Raw genomic sequence first — 25605 nt, forward strand, 5'->3', positions numbered from 1 at the left:
GAGTCTCCGTTGTTTTTTCCTTTCGGCTTCTCCCGCGATCCGAGACCACCCCCCAGACCCCCTCACGTGTGGTGACCGCCAGAGCCCAACAGCGCCCCCTGCAGGCCACGATTAATAATAATGGCCAGTCTTCGCGAACGAAGATTTTGGGAAAGGTCTTTTACCTTTCCAGCCTGCGCAATGGATTTTTTAGGTGAGACACAGCCTGCGCTGAACTGAGCCCACCCTTTAATCCTAAGGTTCATCTGCCGGGGCCAAGCAAGCTTGGACAATGGCAGTGAGGTCCTCAGGACGTAGGTTTGTTTAGAGTGACCTTCTCATAGATGGATGGCCTCACAGGCCTAACGGACTCCATCTGCCCGGGGGACTGGCTGGATTCGAACCTGGGTCGCAGAGGTGAGAGTCCTGCACGCTAACCACTAGGCCACCAGGGGTCCCCTATTAGGACTGCGCTAAAGGACAGAGAAGTATTCATCCAGACTTTTTTTTTTGTTGTTTTTTTTTTCCTAGGATTACTGTCTAGTTTTTTTGTGTTCTGTTACTGTTTTTGCCAACATACATATATCTTTTAATAAGGGGTTGTTATTTCTTCTGTTTTTTTTCCACAATTCCTCGATTAAAGCCCCTTAATTTTGAATTTACAATTGCTGAGAGAGAAAAGTTTTGGTCTATCTCATAACTCATCCTCTTTAATAAACATTCCAGTCTTATCAGACTGTGACAGACATATATGTACTGCACAGGAAACTCATGTCTGACAAGGGGTGGAAAAGTGTGTCAATAATCTTACCTTACTTTTTAAATACTCTGATCCACAGACAAAGCGTATTAAGCAGATTGCAAGCTGACCTTTACTAGACTCTCAGTTGCATAGTGTGATATGTTGCTGTCCTGTTGCATCTCTTTGAAGTTCGGTAACATGCAGTTTTGGGGTATACATCATTCTTGTGGAAGGAGCTGTCAAACACAGTATCAAAGAACTTTGCTTATTATCAGTACTTCTGTTTGTATTAAAAACTCCAGTCACAAAAGGAGACTTCAAGATACTAAGTAAGTTAGTAAAAAAAGTTGTGTTCAGAATTTTAAAATTATTCTTTATAAAAGATGGTGTTGGTTTGCAAACTGAAAATATAAAGAAGTGCTCTTTTGGCTCAGTGAACTTCTCACTTAATTGCAGAATATTATTCTTGTCTTACTGACACAACAAAAACCAAACCCAAACCCCTAAAGCACAGGTGTTTTTCAACACAAGGTGCTGGGTTGTTACCATCCCAGTAAGAAAGGCGCTCTCTGTATAGTCTCATTTAAGATGCTGTTTATTAGAGAAGATGGTAGAAGAAAGAATGTAGTATAGATAATTTTATATCCCTTCAGCTGCTGGGAATCCCAAATTGTGTAGCATCAAACAGGGAGCAACAAGTTGTAAAGATCCCATCCATTTTACCCCATTTTAATCATTTGAGGTATTTCAAGGTTTTTCTAGAAGAAAACAATTCCATTCATAATTTCTACTGTCAAACTGAAGGACGTTCATATAAATGTTAAATAATAATACTGAGTTATTTGCCATTTTGAGTACCACTGGAGCTGCTTTCAGGCTCCTTTCTTACAATCAACCAGCTAAATTTATCCTGTGGCAAAGGAATATCCCTGAAGGTCCAGCTGTAGAAGCCGCACAGAGCAGCACAGCACAGGCCTAGCCGTACTCAGGTTAATGGACACATGGATCACCAACCCTTCCATGTACTGTGTTCTTCAGGTCAGGATTACTGCCATATGCTTCTGAACTGAACATTTATTTAATTTGCAGTCCCAGCCCTGTTCTCAAACACTGTCGGTCCCCACAGGGCACCAGCATCACCTCTTCAGCCTGCAAGGCATTACAGGGTGCTGGAACTGGGGTAGGGCCTGCTTGTGCACTGTGTGGATCAGTAAAACACTGAAGGGGAGAGCAAGAAAATGTCCCCTGTGAATAAGGCAAATATGTGAAATTTGTACCTGTACTGCTGAAGTAAAGACTTCAGCTGTTTATCTACTGAAATGCAGAAAAGTTTGTAATACAGAAATTGGTATGTAAACCTCTAACAAGAATGGTAATAAACAGAAGGATGGAGGGTGGCACTCAGGGAAACACAGAAAGCAAGCTCAGCCTGTCCGCTGCATCCTTTATCAGAGACCTCACAATTTCTCCAATCTATCACTTAAGCAAATGAGGTGAAATACTTCAGTCTCTGATGCTGACAATATTTGTATTTCATATTATGAAAAGTCACTGAGGAGCTGAAGGCCCATGTGTAGTTGTCTTCTGAATCAGCTGTGGTGTGTATTTTCATTTCTGTAGTTTCAAAGTACCCCTGACAAACCTACAAGTCACAGAAAATCTTATGAGGCCTCACCAGACAAAATGCTTCTTTAGTGACTTTTTTCAGTTGATTTTCAAATACCATCATGTTTTTCATAATCAATCCCATATTATACAAATATTTTTAACCTTAGCAGAGGCCGTTCCAGGATTAAATCTAAGGACAGACATATTACAATTCTACTTTTTATTTATTCAAATGGTATTAGGTCTTTCATAATAAACCAGGCTGATGACATCTGAAGAAAAACAGTGGTTTCAGAAGACACTAAGTATGAAGAATTTTTATCAAAGCTCCATTTATGAAAAAAACTGTATTTAAAGTTATTCAGTCAATGAAACAGTATTTCTGTCACATAAAAGGCATCTTGAAAAAAACATATTTTTTAAAGATGCAAATACAGTGACATTTCACACAGTAAAAACGGGGATGCCATGTTAGCTTAGGAATTGGCTTCATTTAGGAGCATCAGTGTCATGTATTACCTGGAAAGAATGCTGTTTTAAAGTTAAAAGTTAACAGCAGTGGTTCACACATATACAGAACTACTCCAGACTAAGTGGCAGAAGAGAAGTTCAGACACCTTCCAGTCATGTATGCATTCAGCATTGGCAAGCAGGCCCCTAGGTCAGTATGAGCAAATTCTCAGCCTTGTCTAAGGTATTTTTGTTTTGTCGTTTATTGTTGCAAATCTTACAGACATTAGCGCTCTGTTAAATAAAGGAATGTAGCACAGTAAATACATCACAACAAAATAACTGGCCAGAAACCCCCCATTCTGTCCCATCCAAAGCAAAAAGCCCACTCTTTTCACTCCTGCCTCCCCCAAATCAAACCACCACAGCTTCATTACAGAGGTCAGAGACCTGTGGCAGAAAACATCAGAGTAATTACATTCAGTAGATGTGCAGTATCAACATTCCAGGCTCACATATATTTATATATATATTTATATTTATATAGAGAGATCATTAAATGTTTACAAAGAACAATATTGTTACAAATACAATACTATGCTTTTCCCAACGCTTTACAATAATTTCTATTCACCCTCTTTACAGAACAATAGTACAACTTCATAGTCTAGGTACTGCGTGAAATATATACAAGAGATCTCAACCACATTGCTGTCTTCAGAAGTACATTTCATTTAGAAAACAAGGAAAGCTAGCAAACTTGGAAATCCCAACTGAGAGTCAAATTCAAACAAGATTCAACACAAACACGTGATACTTGTCAAAAATAAAAAATATAAGGGATGTTTCATCCTTAATGTAAACACTGAAGAGTTAATTAGACTGTATGAAGCAGCAAGGATAAAAGAAAGAGAATTCAGGTCTTTCACTGAAGAAGGAATGTAAACCTTTGAAGGAATGTTCCTTTGAATCTGTTAAAAATCCCCATAATCTAATCTATCAAACCGCTGCACCAGTCTAGAGAACAGCCAGATTTCCCCTTAGAGCTCCATTTTCTTGAAACTCTTTCTGTTTACGGAGTAAAATGGGATTGTTTACAGGACTGTTCTCAGACGTGTGCACATTCTATGGACCTTCCAGTTTAGAAATCTTACACACACAATTAATTAGAAAAACAGATTTTTTTGCTAAACTCTGATCCTGCAAGCATTCACTTGCTTAATGTTAAGCACCTATTTAGCATGAACTGTTCAAGCACTCAAATGCCAGTTAACTTCACAGACTTCTGGCTGCAAGATTTTCAAAGAAACAGTTGTTTTATCTCTAAATACATTTGCACGTTCAGGTCTTCATCGTTTCCAGTGAAGTGAGTTAAAGTCTTCACCACATGAGCTAGACAGAACCACAGAAACAAGTGAAGTGGAGGGCATAAACACAGCAGGAACCAGAATCATGATGGCTGTCTCTTCAAGAGCTCACTAAGTTTCCTAGGCAACTTATGGAAAGGCTGCACTGTATATAATCTTCTAAGTCATACATGGTTATATATCATATTTACATGTATTACTATATATATGGAAAGTTCTGGAAAGAAAGTTCAAATGATCATAAGCCAGATGTTTACAGTTAAACAATATACTCACAAGTCATTAATTATCTTGTTGCATCAGTCAGGTAGCAGAGTTAAGTACTAACTGGAACACTAACAACATTCTTTTGCGCAATCTGATATTCTGGAGCCTTGGATTAAATTATGTAACAACAAGAAATGCAGTAAAAGCAAGTCATCATACATTAATCTCAACAGAAAAACATATTCACTTACTACAGTAGTTTATGCGCCTCTTCTTTACCTCCCTTAGACATCTGCTTCCCACTGAAATACTATGTTTATCCTCTAACTCTGATCAGCCCATGGTTATCCATGATTTGAGAAAAACAAAAAATGGACCTCTGGCAAGACTGCTCACTGGCTCTTGGCATTGTTTGCACCAAATGTGCACACGCACACATCCACTTCTGTGAATCTGCATAGTCATGTCTAGGATCATCACTGGACTGCAAACAACACTCATATTGCACAGCTCACCTCACAATAACTGAGAAACAAGGGACTATGACCAGCACCACCAGTGCAAAGTAGAAGTGGGGTGTGGCTATGTGTTGCCTGCCCTTGTTTTCATCTCACTGAGCCTTTCTATCACAGTAAAACACAGCACAAACTGTTTCTTTAAAAGAAATCAACATACTAACCTGGACTAAATGCATGGTTAGGCTTCAGTATAAACACCAGTATATAGTCCTGAAAAAAGGTAACTACAGAGAATGTAGAATTCTCCTCTCGCTAGGAAAAAAAAGCCACTACTTCATTTTTATTTTTCCCCATCTTAAAAAAACAAAGAACCCAACCCAGCCCTTTTCCCCTTTTGTCTCTAGCATGCAACTTAGAGGCCAATCAAATATTAGATTTCATACATCTCTACAGTTTATCATCTTCATACAAGTGCATATAGTACACACATATCTCCTTTAAGTGCCATACATATGGAAAAAAATCACAAGTTAAATTATATACCAAAATAAATAAGTTTATTCCCACCTCATCCTCTTCACTGTTATCTGTATCTTGAACTAAAGAGGAAGTCAATAAAATCAGACAGTCTTTGGACAAAAATATTTGTTAAAACTGGCTCAGAGAACAAAATTACTTAGAATAGTCTGCAGATCTCTTATATTCAAACTTCATAAATAGCAAGCACAATTTTAAAAATGTCTATATACAGTGGCACACGTGGCTATGTGCACCAAATTCAGAATTAAGAGCCTAGAAAAAGTGTAGCTATTCAGGAAATCCCCTTACTATTTTTCTTGTGGATATTTAATGATCCTCCCCTCCACTTTAACCTCTAAAATGGGCAGGGACTATAAAAGACATGTTGCATTTAAAAACAAAGCCGAAGAAAACAGGGAGTTAGAAATCTGGGGGCAGAGAGCGGGAGACTGCTGTAAAAAATGCCTCCCAAATTTCTTAGTGTAAGTAATACAAGTATAACATGTTTCAGCAATTCACAGAGTACTTTTTTGGGTCCTACTATCATGAAGAATTGATTACAGAGGGGAATTGAAAGGTGTGTATTAGGACAATTCATTTTATGACAGCAGCATTTACTGAGTCTTCATAAGCAGGCAATTCTTCCTGAGCGCAAAACTATACTTTTGGTATTCCACTTTCCCTACAGACATAAACCTTTAGTACTGAGCTCAGTGCCTGTGGGAAAATAGGACAAGAAAAGCAAAGTCACATGCAGGATGTCCAAGAGAATGCTTTGTACCCTATACTTTTATCTGTTACTCAGTTTGTAAAATTATAGCCACAAAATCATGTTAGCATGAAACAGAGCCATTTGTGAATACTCCACGGACAATGCAGCTGTTATTTTCCTGTTTTGCATGTGGAGCTACATGAAGTTTCATTTGTAAAAAGATGCAACCAAAATTGTTCCATAGATGTATTTTGCCCCTTCCCAAAATACAGGAAAGTGGTGGGGAGAAGAGGAAAAAAGGATAGAGGAGAGAGTGACAGTGTATTTGTGTCTGTGAAGGGGGGAGAGAGAAAGAAATGTCTCTGCAGACACACAAATGCAGCACTAGAGACAAGCACTAATGGGGAAAAACATCTTCCATGCACATTGTGATGGTGAGGTGTCGGCTTTAGATGTAAACTGGTTGCTCTTGCGCAGTCAACAGTCTGTACATGGCAGCTGGCATAGTCTTCATATGAATCTAGGGGAAATAAGCCAAGTTAATTATGTTCCTAAACATACCTCATGTGAAAGAACTCGCTAAAGTCATACAAGGTAGAAAAGAAAGGTAAAACTTGAGAGTTTTCATATCCTTATTAAAAGTATTGAAGGTGGCGGCTTCATGAAACAGTATGTTTAGTATCAATGAACCATCTAAAATTGTGGACACTTCATATTTTCAGATTAGGGTTCTTCTAAAACATAGCAGAACCATGGGCAAATAATGAAAGAAATAGTGTGCAGGCTTGCTCTCACTTCTGCTTTTTGGATTTGATAGTAACAGGCTAATAGAGGTAGAGTCACAGAATTAGGGAACCGTTTGAATTGGAAGGGACCTTGGAAGATCATCTAGTCCAAACTGCGCTGTTGCATTTTTCACTAGACCTGGTTGCTCAGAGCCTCATTCAACCTGGCCTTGAACACTTCCAGGGAGGAGGTATCCACAGCTTCTCTGGGCAACCTGTTCCAGTGCCTCACCACCACTATAGTGAAGGATTTCTTCCTTATGTCCAATCTAAATCTACCCTCTTTCAGTTCAAACCATTGCCCATTGTTCTGTCACTGGAGACCCTGATAAAAAGTTTCTCTCCATTTTCCTTAGAAGCCCCTTTTATACACTGAAAGGCTGATGTCAGGTGGCTCCCTGGAGCCTTCTCTTCTCCAGGTTGAACATTCCAAACTCTCTCAGCCTTTATTCATAAGAAAGGTGCTTTAGCCCTCTGATGCTTTTTGTGGCCTTCCTCTGGACCTGCTCAAGCAGGTTCACATCTTTTTTGTGCTGGGGACTGCAGAACTGGAATCAGTACTCCAGGTGGGGCCTCACAAGAGCAGAGCAGAGAGGGAGTATCACTTCCCTTGACCTGCTGGCCACGCTGCTTTTGATACAGCCCAGGATACAGTTGGCTTTCTGGGCTGCAAGTGCCCATTGCTGGCTCATGCCCAGTTTTTCATCCACGAGTATTTCCAAATTCTTCTCTGCAGGGCTGCTCTCAATCCCTTCCCCCCCAGTGTCTATTGATGTTGGAGGTTGCCCAGACACAGATGCAGGACTTTGCACTTGGTCTTCTTGAACCTCACAAGTGTCACATGGGCCACTTTTCTAGCCTGTTCAGGTCCCTTTAATGGCATCCCTTTCCTTAAGCACCACTGAGTTTGGTGTCACCTTCAAGCTTGCTGAGGGTGCTATGTCTATGTTACTGATGAAGACATTACAAAATATTGTCCCAGCATGGTCCCTTGAAAGACACCACTTGCTACACTGGTTTCCACTGGTTGCTACTGGTACCAGCAACGAACTATTCTATACTGCCTAGAGACATTGCCAGTTCTTACCTCACCAACAGCATTTGAGAGGATGTGAACAATTTTCTCATGGGGTGTTGCTACAACACTCTGCCCATTGATTTCAATAATCCGATGGCCAACACGCACACCTCCTCGCTCTGCTATACCCCCTCTCATAAGGCTACAGATCTGGAAGGGAAAGGACAAATTTATCATGTGCTGGATAAGGAACAGAGGCTTTTTATTACCCATTTTTGCCTACAAGCTACAAATCAACATTTAAACACAGGGACTCGCAACAAATTTTAAAATGTTGTCAATCACTGACTCAAAGCAAAATTTGTTAGTGACACGTAACTAATGGATATTCTCTTCCAAGAGCAGAATAAACTGTCAGAAAAGGCTACGTCATACATTACATGTCTTGTGGATAGGAAATTTATAAGTGTATGAAGGACCTCAGTTTAACAATGTTCATGATGCCTTATGAAAAAAGAGGATCAAGAACAGGCTTTTTCTTTTGAGGTCATGAAATGGCTTGGTTAGAGACATGAATGATGCATGATGAAAGCAGACTCTGTTACACATTTTTGGTTTTTTTTACAGTAAAACAACATTTCTGTTCCTCTGGCTGACTCTAAAGTTGTGAAGTAAGGAGAGCCAAAGAAAAAAATAACTCTTATTAATCCAACTTTTATATCTGAGATTTCATATGTGCAAAATCCTGCTTGCTATGAGGGAGAAAATAGCAGCTTAACCAGAGAGTGTGGAAGCTACTTACAATCCCATTCTGCACACTGAAGCCCAATTGATATCTGAGGTCTGGTCTTCTGATCAAGACTGTGGTTACTGGAGGACATCTAACGATGTTCAGTTTAACTCGGGCCTGATTTTTCAAACCCTGTAAAAAAACCCAAAAAAACCATGAAGGATGCTGGCAAAGAAAAAGTTAAACATTTTACAAAAAACACAGCAACTTTCACCTCACTTAATTCACAATCTGTCAATTTCAGTACCTGCTTAGGCTCAGCCCATCCTGATGGGTGGTAGGCCTGCTGATGCAGCAATTTACCAAGGGCCTGCACACATATAGCTAACCACCATGCTGTGATCTCTCCTGTGTTTTTTATGATCTCTGAGCTTTGATCTCTCTCCCAAGAGAGGGAGCTCAAGCATGTCCACAAGAGTGCCTCCAAGTCTCTGTAAACACCTATGGTATCTCTACACAGAGATTCTACTTCTCAAACAGACAGGATAAACAGCAGTAGGCATAATAGATGGGGTTTCCCACACTGTTATTTTCCAGACCTCAGCATTCCCAGCTGCAAGGTCAATTGAGCGAAATCTACCATCCTCCTTGCCATTCTTCTGTTTTTAATCCTTTCCTCCCAACACATGCCCTCAACAGATTTGATATCATTGTGCTCTTACTTCCCTGATGAATATGCAAGTTATTTATCTATATTACTTGGTAAAAAAAAAGTAATGTGGTCCCTAACAAAATTTTTTCTAATTTTACAGAAAGCACATATATTTCAGAAGTGGCTAATTTTCAGTATCATGCAGACTGGTAATATAAACTGATCAGAATCAAAACAATTGCATATTTTGACCAACTTTATTTGTTTATCTAGTTCTTGAGTATGCTTCTGATAGTAGCCAGCACCAGATGCTTCTGAAAAAGATAAACCTATTAGAGAATAGCCACAACACATGGAAAGCTTCTTCCAAGCTCTGTCAGTTTGCAATTGGTTTATGGTAAATTAGTAGCAGAGCTTAGATCCATAATACTGAAATCATCTTGTCTGAAGTGCTTATGAGATATGTTTATCCACATAATATTATCATCTTTTCCTAGGAGTCCTTACAGCATGCTAAAGAAATCTGAAAATTTTCTGCCACATTTAAGTGTGTACTTAGATTCATCATCATCATCATGGCATATATATACTTGTTTCATATATATTAGTTTCCAGAAGTGCTACATGAGCAGTTCCAGATGTGTGGTTATGAAGACCTGCAGACATACAGATTATTTTCTCTTCAGAAAGACAAAATAAATGGCTAGCAGTTCCTATGGAAACTGCAGAAAGTATCAGTGAAGGACAAAGATCTGCAAAAGCTGGAAAGAGCAAAGCTGGTTGTTTCTGTATTGATAAAGTACTAATGACCATAGTGAAATTCCAACTGAATAAGAGAAGCGTAACTCATTGCAGTTTTAGAAATAAAATGATGGCGGATAGGAAACAAATATGGCTATTATGAAGAGCCTAAATTGGCAGGCAGTTTTGTTCCACTGAAGCTGGCATATAATATGATTTTTTTTGTCCTTCCTTTACAAATGTAAGACAGGTTTTGACATATTTTTAGTATGACACACTTCCAGGCTATCATTTCTACTCACTGAATCTGAAGTGGCTGGTTCAGTGACTTATGCATTTATTACTCATCAGAACTCAGTATCAACATTTTGGGAAACCAGAATGTGAAGTCTTTATAGCAAACATTTTAGTTCAAGTAGTATTAAGAGATAATCCATGAAGAAAAAAAAATGAGAATTTACTTCATACATTTTTTTTTCACTTGGCAAACTGACCTTGTAAATGTAAAATGTATTTTACAATTTTTAAAAAATACAATACGAAAAAAAAGGTACGTAATATAACTTGTTACCAAAAAGTTGCCTGGATTAATAAGTGTAACAGATATATTTGTAAAAATCAGAGAAGGCTGTCTGTATAGCATATAACCAGCATTACATGACATGTCCGCATGTGATGATCTGCAGAGCCCCGAGGGACTACTTCAACAAATAATTTCATACAGCTTTATCTCAAACACTCCCTAGAGATGCATCTTTCCCATTCTTTAAACTCTGATGTTCAAATACTTATTCCCTTGTATGCTACAGCTACCCCAGACATAGTTCAGTTCCAGATGACCTGCATGCTCTTTGAACTCACATACGTTTCTGACAACTAGAAGAAAGCTCTTCTAATTAAAGTATCCCATTTAGCCAAGTGAAGAGAAGCTCCACACTTTTAAACAACTTGGGCAAAGATTCCACAGAGGGTATGTCTTTGTTTCAAAGTTTTAAAGTTTCAAAAATAGGTATACAAGAACAAAAAAGGATTAACTCTATTTCATCCAGATACTGAGGCATTTAACAGCTAATATGGCCTAGGACAACATTAACCATCTGTGCCTCCATTTGTCATATAAAATTTCAAGTGCATATCTGATAGTATCTTCCTTCCGAACAAAACGTTCACTTGTGAAGTTATGCACAGAGCCCTTGTCTATGCAAATAAATAGCACAGCACACCTTCTGGGAGAGTATCTAGACTTTCTCAAGACTTCTGATGCTGTCTCATGATATCCTCATAGTCAAGCTCAGGAATTCAGAACTGGATGAGTGGATGGTGAGATGGATTGAGAAATGGCTGAATGGCAGAACTCAGAGGGTTGGGATCAGTGACACAGGTCAGTTGGAGGCCGGTAGCTAGCAGTGTCCCTGAAGGTTCAACTCTAGTCCCAGTATTATTTAACTTATCAGGGATGGAGTGCCTCCTCAGCAAGTTCTCTGATGACACAAAGCTGGGAGGAGCAGCCAATACCCCCAGGTGCTGTGCAGCTCTTCAGAAGGACCTTGACAGGCTGGAGAAACGTGCAGAGAAGAACTTTCTGAAATTCAACAAGGGCAAATGCAAGGTCCTGCATAGGTGGAGGAATAATCCAGGCACCAGCACAGGCTGGCAGCCAACTTGCTGGAAATCAGCTCTGCAGAGAAGGACCTGGGGGTCCTGGTGGACAAGCAGCTGTCCATGAGCCAGCAGTGTGTCCTTGTGGCCAAACAGGCCAAAGATATGCTGGGATGCATTTAGGAAGAGAATTTCCAGAAGACTGAGGGAGGTGATCATGCCCCTCTACTCAGCCCTGCTGAGGTCACATCTGGAGTGCTGTGTCTAGTTCTGGGCTCCTCAGTATAAGAGAGACATGGAGCTCCTGGAACGAGTCCAATGGAAGGCAACAAAGATAGTTATGGGACTGTGAGCTCCTCACTTACGAGGAAACTGTTAACAACTGGACTCAATGATCTAAGAGGTCTTTTCCAACCTAAACAATTCTATGATTCTATGAAAGCCTGAGGGAGCTGGGCTTGTTCAGCCTCGAGAAGAGATAACTGAGAGAGGACCTCATCAATGTCTATAAGTATCTGAAGAGAGGGCGTCAGGAGAATGCAGTCAGGCTCTTCTTCGTGGTGCAGAGGAATAGGATGAGAGGCAAAGGGCAGAAACTGGAACACAGGAAGTTCCACCTGAACATAAGGAAGGATTTCTTTACTGTGAGGGTGGCTGAGCATTGGAACAGATTTCCAGAGAGACTTTGAACTGTTTTTCTCTGGAGATATTCAAAAGCCATCAATACACAGTCCTGAGTAACGTGCTCTAGGGAACCCTGCTGAAGCAGGAAGGTTGGACTACATGACTTCCAGTGCTCCCTTGCCACCCTACCCATTCTGTGGTTCTATGTGGAGTCAGAAAATTGGTGTAGCTTAATTCACACTGTATTTTAAAGATCATGAAATGGAAAGTTCTATGCAAACGTTTCAAATGTTTCAAACTTATTCAAATGTTCTATACTTTCTGCTCTCCTGTTATGTAACTCTTTTAAAACGTGTAACTTCCAGAAACATTTTCCCTACCTTTATGATGCTCTGACATGTTGAGAGTGGTAAACCAACTAAACTGGTCCCATTGATTGACATGATCTGGTCCCCTATGTTCAGCTTCCCAGACTTCTCTGCCGGTCCTCCATGCATCATGTTGGCTATGATAACTGTAGGCAAAATGGAACCCCAGCCAGACTCCACAATCACCACACCTAGGATTTCTCCCTTTTGCTTTTCAATGTAAACCTGTACAATAAGAAAAAGTGTTTAAAAAAATACTTTTTTTCACATCTGTGGAACTTACATCACCCCCCTCCCAACATCTATATAACCAACAAACATACCCTTCTTTGTTTGCAACCTATCTTCCTAATTCAAAGCAAAACCAAAATAGGGTACACATTTTACACATTTCCTTTGTATTCAAACATTAAATGATCAGCACTACAAAATATAGATTTTACTTAGTGCAAAAACACCTCTCACAAGTAATTTTTGTGTATGAGCAAGGAAATGGGAGTGGAAGAAATCCTAGTGCCATTGGTTTTGGTGGACAATCCTAAACAGGAAGACATTGCAAGAGTTTACAACTGTGGATTAGAAAATCATTACCTGTGTGTTCCAGTGGTGCATTGGTTCATTTTTGTTAAGCAAGCTGCAAAGCCTTCTGGCACACACAATTATTTAAAAACTGGAATCAGCCACTTTCATAAACACCCAGGCCTCTATAAATTTTATATTATTTACTGTAATCTTTCAAATTGCATTAATCTGTTAATCTGTTTCAAGTTCACTTTCAAATGTCTCAAAATTGTTTGGTAAAAAGAATGACAACAGATGGTAAATTATTTCAATGCTGATAACTTTTGGGTTCACTGTTTGCCTTTGAAACAGAACTGACGACAGGGTGTCCCTATTAGGGAGGATATTCTAGACTAACTGAGCTAATTTATAGGAAGTATTAAAGGTTTTTTGATTTCTGCCAACAAGGGCCTGCAACTGATACAGAGTAGCTTAATACTGTTACAGAAAAAAAAAAGATACATACATCTTTGCAATTTTCAGACTTCGAGAAGTGAATCAGGTCATCATTGTACATGTCCTGGGTATTGAGCAAGTCGCTATATTCCTTCTGGCTAAGGTCTTCTGGGTTGATTCCATTTGCCCTCAGAAATTCTTGGTAGGCCACACTAAATGCTTGACCTATGGACTGTGCAATCAGCTGCGCCTGTAGCAGTTCCCAGAGAAGAGAAGAGAAAAGAAAAATGCGAAACATTCTGATGGTTGTGTGCATTGACACTTTCTCTGTTACAATCACATTGAAAAATGGATCATCAAGTTGACAAACCTACAATTTACTGCCATCCAGTCTAAAACATATTTGTGCATTACTAATTTAAAAGACCCATAAAATGTCAACACATTCACCTCTGCTGTGAATCCAGCTTGGTAAGCAATAATAAATACCAGAAATAAAGCCATCCTTTCACAGGTAAGAACTGCCAATATAAGCGTAAAGGTATAGCCACTGCAGTCACTGTGGGTTGCACCTACAATTCTTCCTACCCATGCAGCTCCCAGATGGCTCTCCCTTCCAGCCAGGACAATGTCATTCTCTGACAAGCCAGCAATGAAAACGAAAATGTCTATCAGAAAACACACAGACACATTTAAGAAGGTATTTCCAACTTTTCTTACCATCCTTTAGGACCATCACGTTCATATTGACTGCTCCTATCTCAGTCTCAGACAAAACAGGAAAAGGGCAGCAATTAGTGACCAAATCAAGGCCTTGAAGTGACTAGAAATGGTCACATGCATCTCCTTCTTCAACCTGCTACCTCCTTCAGACTCTCTCCCCTATATTTCTTGTTTCACTCCCTCCAGATCCCATGATTCTGCCAGTTCTCTGCCTCTTTCCTTCTCGTCCTGTCCTTTGCAGGCACCCTCTTGCACCTGCAGCTGTGCTGGCTGTGACAAAGAGAGGGAAGAGAAGAGGAGAACTCCACAGCTGACATGGCTGGCTGGTGATGAATGAATGCTGCTCAGGTATATTTTATAGAGCCTACTGGCTATACCTAAAGTCCAGTTTGCTCCCTAATAAACAAAAGGTTCCCAACCTAAACTAAAAATTTGATTGTATCTTAAACAACTCACACTAGCACTAAATCTGCTGAAGAGAATAGCATGATTGCTGGTGCTGAAAAGATCAATACGTAGACTGCCAGTATACTACCAAAGCTCAGATCAACCTGGTTTTGATAGCAAGGACAAGACAGCAAGGGGAAAACTACACTTCCATAGGTTCATAACTTAAGTCATGAGATAAATGCAGACTTTACATTCATACATATGTATCTTCACTCCAGGAAGAGTTCAGCTCCCAGCCTTTGGACACATCACTGGGGTTCAGCTCGTTTGAAGATATAGCTCTAAATAGAGTTGAAAATCTGGCGCTGTCCTCCTTAGACAAGGACTTGTCCAAGCAGAGACATATTCTGGACAACACCCACTTGCAGGCTTACAGCTTCTGTCTCACTCTGTAACTTCTACTCACCGTGTACCTTCTTCCAAACACCCAGCTGTCCCAGAAGAAGAAAAGACAAGTTTTATAATATAAACAGGCTGCATTACTTCATTGGATGTACAAGATTTTTAAGAAGCCATTTCCTTCCTGCTAATAAGGTGCTATATTGCTTCCATTCTGTTAGTCACTTGGGTATTTGAGATACATTTTGCAGGCTATCTGTGAACTACATACCGCGACTAAGAAGAGCTGATATAATCTGCCATTTCTCAGCATATTTTCACATGAATGAGTAATGCTTTTGCTGGATCTAAAGGCATGTACCTTCCACGCCAATGTCTAGTGGCACAGAGAGGATCACATCTGACACAAATATGGGCTGATCCAAAGAAACCATAAATTGAGAAGCATAGATCCCAGCAAGTCAAATGTCCCAGTGAGCAGCCTGGGAAACAGATCCAGGAAGTCTAGATCATCCAAGCGTCAGACCACCACATGCTGAAGTAAAATAAGCCCCAGCCTCTGACATCTGACAGTTTTATTTTTGCTTTTTCAACTGGCCAGTAAGAGAGCAAGCAGTGTCAAAATTTGTGACTAGAAATACAGGAACAGCAGCCTCAAAACAGGCAGCCTATCAAATAATATTAAGCAAAAAATACGTTGGCTACTCTTTATTTCATACCAGATTCTTGAAAAGCTTTGCAAAACTGGTTTACATGTTATTTTGTGGGAAAAAAACCCACATTTTTTATATTCTCTGTCATAATTATGGTACAGGATTACTTTGGGTCAGTGCTCTCGTCCTTATTTTTAATTTCAGCATTGGGCCATGTATATACATTTATCTGCAACCAGATGATTTATTCAGACATGGGTTTAGAACAGATTCATCACTACATCACTAAAAAATCTTCCCATCTCCAAGTCCTTGGTGATATACTGTAGATTGGAAGATATGTGAGTATTTTATAAGAAACTGATATTTTCACCTTAGTTATGTAATACTCTGCTATTTGGATGATTTAGAACTGAGATTTTTTTTATTTTCCCAAGTTACTAGCCATAACATGATAATGATCCTGACAACTAAATATCTAGCCACTTCAATCTGATATGTCTGATTTGTTACTTCAATCTGATATGTCTTTCAGTTACTGAGCTTTAAAAAGTGCATAAAATCAGCAGGTTCTGCACATTGATTGTGAAAACAGGATATAAAGTCCTACATAAGCTAACTTAGTAACCTGCACCATAGACTAAAATCTGTGTCTCTATTCAGAGACACACTTTGGAATTGTTGAAATTACCAACTTTATTTGCTGGCTTTTTGATATGGTAACAGCAACTGATCCCCCAACACAAGCCTCCTGAAAAATAAAAGATCACCTTTCAAGTATGTATCAGTGACTTGATCCTTGATGCAAGGCTTGGGATTAGAGTTTTCCTAGGAAAATAAGCATGTCTGATAGACTTTCACTCTCTTATGCAGAATGTGAGCTGGTATTTGTAAACTGTAGCAACTGGACCCTCCTCTCACTGTTATTGGGAAGGCAATCAAGGAGCTTAAAAACGGGAAGCACTTCTATGAACACCAATTTCTTGAGTAAAATGTTGGGTCCAAACATATAAACAGAAGGTAAGTTCCTCTGCTTAGATGAAATAGTGGTTGCAGTTTAAAAGCAAGCAGGGCCACTAACAGTGAACATCAGACCTACTGAAATGTGCTTACTTTTCCATCCCTAAAAAATTATAAGACAAAGTAGTTGCTTACATCCTCAGACTCAAAGACATGGCAAATCATTTTGTACTGTCTCTTTCCGTCTTGGGAAGGGTGAGATGCTTCCACATTATCCTGGGAGTTAGACCGTGGCATTCGCCTACGAGCCATCAAAACAACTATATTTCCTATATCAGCGATGTAAGAAATGGTCCGCAGGGGATGATCCATCATGGTTTCCTGGGGAATAAGAAAATCAACATAAGCAGCTGCTTCAACCAAGTTCTTATTGCACACCTAGGATGAAAACACACAGACAGCAATAAGACCTTTGCTAAGTGAAGTCTGTAATACCTGCAAGAAGGGACATGCCAACAGGAAACAAGAGCTTCACTTTTCAAAAGTAAAAGACAAAGTTTTACAAATTAAAGGTGTTTTTTTTCTGTGTTAAATCACATAAAGACCTCAATATCTGAACATGTGTATGCTGGATGTGTACGTGTAGAGGACTATCACCAAATTATTACAACTAAACATTTTGGACTACTCTGAGCACAGTCAATACGTCATGCATCAGGGTTAATGAGAAATGAGATGATTGCAATTATTTACCCACAAATTCTAACCCTTTCTAGAGTCACACACCAGAATAATTGCCTGTACGATACTGTTGTTGACCACAGATTTCTTACTACGAAATCCCGGAGGGAAATACAAGAGCCAGCACATTTTGAAGGACAAATTTTGGCATGTAGGTGAAAGTCTATTTCAGCAGACTACTCGCACAAAACTGACAAAGGTGTTTATGTCTGTACCTGTGTGTCTGCATTCAGTACTTTAATTCTCTGTGTAGAAATGAAGAGGTCTACTTCAGTCATGGGTTGAGATTCACCTTCTGGAGCCTGCAAATAAATGGATTAGAGTCAAACAAAGCCATTAGGTAACATACTTACTAATGATGTTAGTTCACAGACAAGGGTGCACTAAGACACAGTCATCAGAACAGCAATGAAGGATAGAGTATTAGACTGCAGAAGCAAAAGATAAACACAAAGATGTGGAAACTATATCATATATGTGAAAGTGAATTGGGTATTGTTTGAAAAAAAAGTTAACCTCATAAAAGCTTCCCTGATATTTTTACCAATTCAGTAAAATTATAACTGACTGCAGCATGAACCAGATAAAGATTTCATGAAAATCAAAATGATTCTACCATTTTCTGCACACTATGAATTCCACTTTAAGTAAGGGTTTCACACAAGCCATAGAAAGGCCTAACAGCATCTCTTGCCCAAGGAATCTCTATACGGGCTAACAGTGGCTGCCAAGACCAATGGAAAAACCTGTACCACAGGTGGGTATTATTTAAGCAATTCATAATGCTGTTCTGCTAAGAGGACCTTCACAGTCAGACAACGTACTATTCAAGCAGTAACCCACCTTTAGAAGTCATATTTTGTTAATAGAAAGCAAAACATTCATAATTTTTTTAAATTACATTTTGTTAAAAGATACTTAAAAGCTCCACAAACAAAACTTATTACAAAGATGAGCCAATCTCAGTATATTACTGTGTGTATAGACAAACTTTTTTCTTTTTTGCATCCAGCAATTTGACATCTCTGTGAATCAAACAATGCAGCCTTACAGAAAGATTAAAAAAAAAAAGGGCTAAAAGAAAAAAAAAACCCACACCTCATTTTAATCTATCATTTTACAGAGTTAAAACCTTTGCCTCTTTCAGTACTGATTCCTTAGTATGCATTTTGGCTACTGCCTGTAACTATTTGATAAATCCAATCTTTATGCTACTTCTAACATGAAATGGCTAATGATAAGCAACAAAAAATGGTCAATCAGGGAACTGATTTCTGACACATGTCAGCTTGTATGGTGGCTCAGAAATAAATCTGAAAAAACCTTGCTGGATGCAGAAAATAAAACCACAAAATAAAAAGAAAGGAAAAAACCCTCCCAGAAAACAAAAGAACAAGCATAACATCAAGCTGATGGAGTTTGTACTGCACCTTCTTCCTGCTTTTGGCTAATTTCTGGGCCATCTGCTTAGCATGGAACAAACAGAGACAGGAGAACAGTTAGAGAAGAACTTATAGAGACTCCAAGTCAAGCAGGAATCTGCATGCTAATGTCAGGGCTCATAAACTACTAGCTGATCTAAATTAGTCCCTGCTTAGATTAATTTCCTCCTTTTCTTTTTGGCTTAAAAAAATAATTTCATGTTTAGCACAATTACTTTCACAAATGAAAAGAAACAGCACCAAAAGAGTCAGGAAGAACACAAAAGGATTTTTTTTTCTCTTAAAATGTTACTTGCAATAAACAAGGTTATTTTGGGTGCACTTGGGGGTCTTTTGGTTGTTGGTGTTTTTTTTTTAAGAAACAAAACAGAGCTTCCCATCACTTCCAGCACTATAAACCATGATGTTACATCTTTTGAAGGCACGTCAATGTAAAAGGTGAGAGAAGAATTCTAAGCCTTGCTATTCCAGCTTTTTGGATCTCATACTTTAACAGACTTCAGAAAAATAACCTCCTTAAAATTATGCTACTGTTTCCTGGAAAAACAAAATGACAGAAGGTAACTGTCCCCTTCATTTTCTTCTCCTTCTGAGCAAATAAACCCATATTATACTAATAAACCCATGTTCACACTGGACATGTTCTCTGGACAACAGATTTTCCTGTGACACCTACACAAAGATAAGTCCATACTATTGCATTTTTTCAAGGAAGCAGTGGAGCAAGTACTTCAGTTTCACAGACACCTTAAAACAGGTTTCCACTAACAACGTAAATAAATACAATTTTTACAGTTTTGCAATCACTAATTCAAATCAAGGTGAACTGAACTTCTGGACCTCCTTAGTGAAGAAATGTAATACTCACCAGGCTGGCAGTTACTCTTTTACTTCCAACACTAACAGTCTCTTTGCTGATTAAATTAACAGGTGTTCTTGTGATGGGAAGGAGGCTTACTGCTACAGACTCCATACAGATTCAGCCCTAACTACTTTTAGGAAGAACAAACAGGAGGTCTGAATCACAAGACACATCAAATGTTTTATACTGATGCTCACAACTTAAAGCTATCAGGTTTTGTCTAAACAAATCTGAAAGCAGCTATCCAAAGTTTATACCATGCTGCTTATTTTCAAATAGAAACATTCTCATATTAGCTTTTAGTCATCTTTTTCAAATTAAGAAGTATTTGGTAGCCTGGTGATTGCAAACTATAAGAACTGCCTCACATGGCAGGCTCTTCATTACACTACTATTAATTTAAATTAATAGTAAGAAATAATATACTTATCTTGAATAACAGCTGCCTGCCATACACTGGGTAAGGGGGAGATACTCCTGAGGTAGAGCATTTAAATTGCTTTCTAAAATCAAGCTCCCCTTCCGACAGTTTGTCCTCCACCCCAAACTTTAGAGTGACAGACCTCCCAAATGAAGAAAAGCGCAGCCCAAAAAGAAGAAATGGGAGGAAAAAATCTCTGAGCTATTAAAATACACTATCATTCAATTTATTGAAAATTCTGTTCTTCAAATGGAAGCATTTTGAAGAACAAATTTCAAATATTTCTTAAAAGTAAGGTAATGATATGGAACAAGCACTTCTAAATCTAATAAGTGATTTAACAATGCACAGAAATGTCACAAAAAAAGGTTATAGTGCATGAACAATAAAAAAATTAGGATAATTCTATGCAGGACACTTTATTATACAAATCCTCTTTGTCACCATGTTATTTTGCTAATTCAAATCAGAAGAGTATTTCAAAAAAACCCAGAAACTATCTAATCTATATAAAATTATTTTTTTAAAATACACAGAATTTGTGATTTTCACTTAAGGTAAATGAAATGTAATTATTTATATATTATATTTTTAATTTCCAAAATTATAAAATATTAAAAACCAGTAAGCTTCCACTTTTGCTACAGGGATATCTTAAGTTTACTCAACCCACTTAGCCTCTATGGAAAATATAGTGCAACAACGTGAGCATTGAGATGACACTGAGAAAAGAAAATGTGCAGAATATTAAAATATTTCCACACATGGGTTCTACTACACTCAGAAATTGAACCAGGTATTATCTAAAAATGCTCAAACCTGCCACACAGCAAACTAAGAGTGCCTCCTACTGAAGTATTCATAACTACATTTGATGAATACCTTCAAAGCACTGTTTCTGTTTTAACTTTGTTGGACTTCACAGAGATGAATGGCCAAGCAAGAAAACATCCAACTCTTGTACTTATAACTAAAGAAATACCTTTTTAAAGAAGTAACATGGAAAATTGTTTTCAAAATCTGTTCAAATTCTAAATGAATGAATATGTGGTCTGAAGGCTCTGCTAAAAGGAAGCATTATAGGGATTATTAAATTCAAAAGGAACACACTTAAGTGAAGGTATGTGTACATCACAGCGCTTAAACAAAACTCTTCACCTCCTTTTTAATGCTCTTAACTTAAAGCCTGCATACTTTATACATATGGGATAAAGGCTATCTGATGCAGTGATGAATTTGGCAGCAGCAACTCCTTCTATCACACTGAATTTCTCACTAAAACCATTTAGCTTAAATGGCAATCAGTGACAAAACCAGCCAAAGCCCACCCTAACAAACAAACCAAGGTGAAGGGAGGTTGCCTGAGCTTCACTTAGAAGCAAAATGTAGTAACTGTCAAAGAAGTGTACAATGGTATTGTGTGCCATGCAGTAAGCCAATAATCTGAAATAAACTGAGCTTCAGAAAAGCAGTCACAACAGCTAGGGTTTTACCAGGTCAACAACGCAACTATTTGGACCTCAATCCTGAGACAAATATACTACAACAAAAAATACGCATGCCCACCAATTTATATGGATGCATAAATTATGGGAGCTATGAGTGAAATGAGTTAAATAGATTTCTTTCTGTTTTGAAGCACAGAAGTGCTGAAACATAACAGAATATTTTAATGAATTTCTAAGAAATACATTTAGTATTAAAGAAAGATTCCGTACTCTTACATCTCATAGGCCCAATTTGAATAAATTGTTTCATTTTCTCTACCACATCCCTTCAATCTTTTTCTACTGTATATTCCCACAGAAGCTTTACCTTCTAGGTGCAAACTTCCTGCCCAGCCCCAGGCTCAAGTGTCACTCCTGATACCATTTTCCTATGACAGCTGATGCCAAACTTTCCTTTCAACCTCCAGTGATGTGTCACTCCTAGATCCAGCCTCACCAAAGCCCTTATTTCTCTCCCTTATCTTTCTTACCTTTGGTTTCCCATCCATTCAAATCAGACAAATTTTCTACAAGATGGCCAAGCATCAGGAAAGAATACATAGGGACTACCAAACAGAGGGGCACAGCCTTACTTGCACCCAGAGCAGAAATAAAGCAGACTCAACAGGGGAAACCACCGCAGCTTTAGGAAGAACCCACCAAGACCTGCCAGGGTTGAGAAAGCTGAGTGAAACATTTTTAAAGAATGTTACTGAATACAGAGTCTCCAATGAACAAAGATAAATCATTCTTTTGCAAAAGGCTCAGTAGTTTAAGTTTGCGAAAACTTCTACAGAGATGTCAGAGGATGATCTATCTTTAACAGGAAGGCTACATTCCAGCCTCTTCTAAAATGCTAGAGTGTTAATGATTTTCAGAGACAAGGTTACAAGAACTTATGCATTAGAACATCATCAAAATTGCAATTTATGGTAGTCTCTCAATGGTTCTAGTTGGAGCTTCTGTGTTAAAGTTACATACTGAACTGAACACCTGTTATGGAAAACACTGGAAGGAATTATAGTAGGAAGCATCAGCCGACCTTAACAGACAATACTACTGGCTTTGCTGATAACCTTCTCTCCTCTTTCTCTCTCTTTTATACAATCACACACCAAATCTGAGCTGGAACCCAAAATAAACTACAAAAGAAGAACACACAAATATTAAACTACTTAAAATTCCCAGAGGAGATTGTGTTGGTTAGCTGAATCAGGAGAAGACGAAGCTGCGTGCCTACCATCCAGTCATGTATGGGTAGTGGGAATATTGCAGCATCTTGTGCAACCGTGCAATATTTCATTCACACGTATAATTTCAGTTGACAGTGTCATAACTGTAACTTCAAATACAGCAGCCTACCCATTGCTTGTCATGGCCTGTACAGAAATTGGCTGGCATTTCTTTTTTCCAAACAAGCAAAGCAAATGTACCATACTCTAGGACCAGTTATTTTTATTTCATACATCTCTATACCATCACAGATGTTTCCTTTTTAAATCAGCACCTAGCTGCTATGTGTGGAGAAACAAGTATCCACACCAGGGTCAAAAATAACTGCAATCATCACCTCAGTAGCAATTCCATCAAGTGCCAAGGCAGAAGCAGCTGCAACATTTACCAGTTGTGTTTTACACTCTAAACCTGTTTTCGCTCAACACCCAGATAATATATAAGTTTGACCACCACTCACTTCAGATTCTGGCTTAGTGTACACGGCACAAGTATTACTACAGGGAATTAAAATGACCTGCTAACTCCCCCTTATCGGTCTTTTCCAAAAGCAGCATTAAATGTACAATTTTTTTTGCAGAAGGAAAGGTGAGGCACTTTACCTTTCTGAAACCACAGATAACCCCACATGAAAAATTTACTGCATAAGTGAGAAGGTCATATCCACAACCATAAGACACCCATACAAGAGGCAGCAGGAATCATTACGCACCTTGATTCTGCTGACAGCTTCCTGAGCCTGCATCATTCTCACATTCTTGGAGGGAGTTTTATCAGAAAGCAGTTGAGTTGAACCAAGGTAATTGGCAGCAAAAATGATTCCATCGATTAAGTCTTCAGGATCACAAGGTCCAGGAACTGTAACACAGGAAAGAATCACTGCAACAATCATGATGAACCACAGCAAAACAGCAGCACTTTGACAACTTGAGCTTGCACCTGATGGCTGCAAATCCTCTGAAATACTTCAGTTTAGCATGATGATAAGGCAACCAGTACTTTCAAAGTACAACACAAAACGTTAAGCAAATGCTCTCAACATCTGTGGTGGGTTGACCCTGCCCACCAAAGCAGCTCAATCACTCCCCTCCTCATCTGGGCAGGGGAGAGAAAATATAACAAAAGGCTCATGGGGAAAGACAGGGACAGGGAGAGATACTCACTAATTATTGCCGTGGGCAAGACAAACTTGACTTGGAAAAATTAATTTATTTTATTACCAATCAAATCAGAGTAGAATAATGAGAAATAAGAAAAAATGTTCCAACGCCTTCTCCCCACCCTGGCAAGCTTTTTCATAGACTGCTGCACATTTGTATTTTTAAGGAATTTTGCACTGGACCAAGATCTAAGAAAATTTTAGTTTACTTTTTTAAATTTTTTTTTCTTTTAGGAGAAGAGGATTATTTTAAATAGCCCTTGGTAGAGAGGACTACCAATAGGAAATGAATTTAAATTCTAAGAGAGATCTTTCATTGCTGCAAAATTCCAATGCTCTGCTATGGACTAATTGACAATATGGCCAGAGACTCCAAAGCATCCAGCTTATACACTGAAGACTAAACCAATGATCAGTTTGCAGTCTAAAGAAAACAATCAATTAAACACAGCACACTGTAAATCAATCGAAGTAGTTACAAGGCAGTTCAAATAAAGTATCATCTCAACCGTATTTCTGACATTTCATCAAGCATACAGAACAATCACTGGGGGGAAAAGAAGAAAAGAGACTTCTATTTTCTGCTTCTGTCATGCTCTCTCAACAAAATAACTGAGTGTTACAACATGCATTCTTCCTACAGTATTACAGGATGCACTCACACAAAAGGTAACAGCAGTTCATGTAGGAGGTAACTTGCTTTTTACACATTGTTCTGAATAAATTCAGCACTAGTGCAACCTTAACTCCAAGACAGGAAGCATTACTTAATTAGAGGACAAGTAGCTGTAAAGCAGAGCAGATTTCCTCTGACAGGCCTGCCAATTAATCCAATTCTGCTAATTAATCCAACTGAGATTCGATTAAGCCTGCCAATTAAAATCAACACTGGACAGAGTACCACAGTCTTAGCCTATTTTCCTTGTCCACAGAAATTCATACATGTTGTGTAAATACCATAAAAATGTAGTATTTTAAGTGATACTGAGAAAAAACCCCAGGAGAACAGACACAGAAATTATAAATGAAATACTAAAAAAATAAAAGCTCCATGTTTATGAACTTCTGAAAGACTACAGTAGGATTTAGCTCAGGATCACGTTCCAGATTGGACATAATTTAATCTAAATCAGTATACCCAACCCTAGTAGCTTTTCTATTCAGCAAATAAAATAGTTTTTTTATTTTATAAACCCATGCCAGTGGGTTTTTGATACCAAAAAAACCATTTAGAAATTGCAGAATTATCTTACCTTCAACATACGTTGGAAATGAAGCCAAGCTTTTTCTGGACTGTAATTAAGACAAAAAGGATTTCAAACAGAACATAACATGCACAAATATGCATTAAAAATTTTTCCATGCAAAAAAAAAAATATTAAATGAGTCACAGTTATTAGCAAAGGAAGATTGCCAATTATTAATATTTATTACTATATTTAATATTTTCAAAATCTAAGTGCCTACTAGAGTAAAATTCAATGTATTTCATTTCTGTCTATCCACCAGGCAATATGCTAGGCCCAGACTTCAGTTCTTGTTGGCGTTCACTAGTGCATTAATTTGCCTACCAATAGGTGCTATACTTTTAATAAGAAATATGCAAGAAAGTATATAAT

General features: G+C 38.5%; 2 protein-coding genes across 5 annotated transcripts in view; one reads left to right on the forward strand and one right to left on the reverse strand.

Moving 5' to 3' along the window:
- Positions 1 to 1546, forward strand: part of FAM189A2 (family with sequence similarity 189 member A2) — a 40012-nt gene extending 38466 nt beyond the window's left edge. Inside the window, 1 exon segment of the mRNA XM_027709436.1 lies at positions 727 to 1546. Within this exon segment, the coding sequence (XP_027565237.1) occupies positions 727 to 858 (132 nt within the window). The 3' untranslated portion in view covers positions 859 to 1546.
- A 1473-nt stretch (positions 1547 to 3019) lies between these two features.
- APBA1 (amyloid beta precursor protein binding family A member 1) overlaps positions 3020 to 25605 on the reverse strand; it is an 84746-nt gene continuing 62160 nt past the window's right edge. For 3 of the 4 annotated variants that reach the window (XM_027709404.1, XM_027709406.1, XM_027709405.1), the window contains 10 exons: positions 25240 to 25279; positions 23540 to 23685; positions 18813 to 18845; positions 17598 to 17684; positions 16837 to 17022; positions 13587 to 13766; positions 12572 to 12784; positions 8648 to 8767; positions 7915 to 8055; positions 3020 to 6562 (listed from right to left, as the gene is read on the reverse strand). In XM_027709404.1, the coding sequence (XP_027565205.1) occupies positions 6491 to 6562; positions 7915 to 8055; positions 8648 to 8767; positions 12572 to 12784; positions 13587 to 13766; positions 16837 to 17022; positions 17598 to 17684; positions 18813 to 18845; positions 23540 to 23685; positions 25240 to 25279 (1218 nt within the window). In that variant the 3' untranslated portion in view covers positions 3020 to 6490. The remainder of the gene's footprint in view (positions 6563 to 7914; positions 8056 to 8647; positions 8768 to 12571; positions 12785 to 13586; positions 13767 to 16836; positions 17023 to 17597; positions 17685 to 18812; positions 18846 to 23539; positions 23686 to 25239; positions 25280 to 25605) is intronic. The other variant, XM_027709407.1, reaches the window with a different exon arrangement.

This window comes from Neopelma chrysocephalum, unplaced genomic scaffold (assembly GCF_003984885.1).
Source record: "Neopelma chrysocephalum unplaced genomic scaffold, ASM398488v2 Primary Assembly neopelma1_96778, whole genome shotgun sequence".
Taxonomy (NCBI): domain Eukaryota; kingdom Metazoa; phylum Chordata; class Aves; order Passeriformes; family Pipridae; genus Neopelma; species Neopelma chrysocephalum.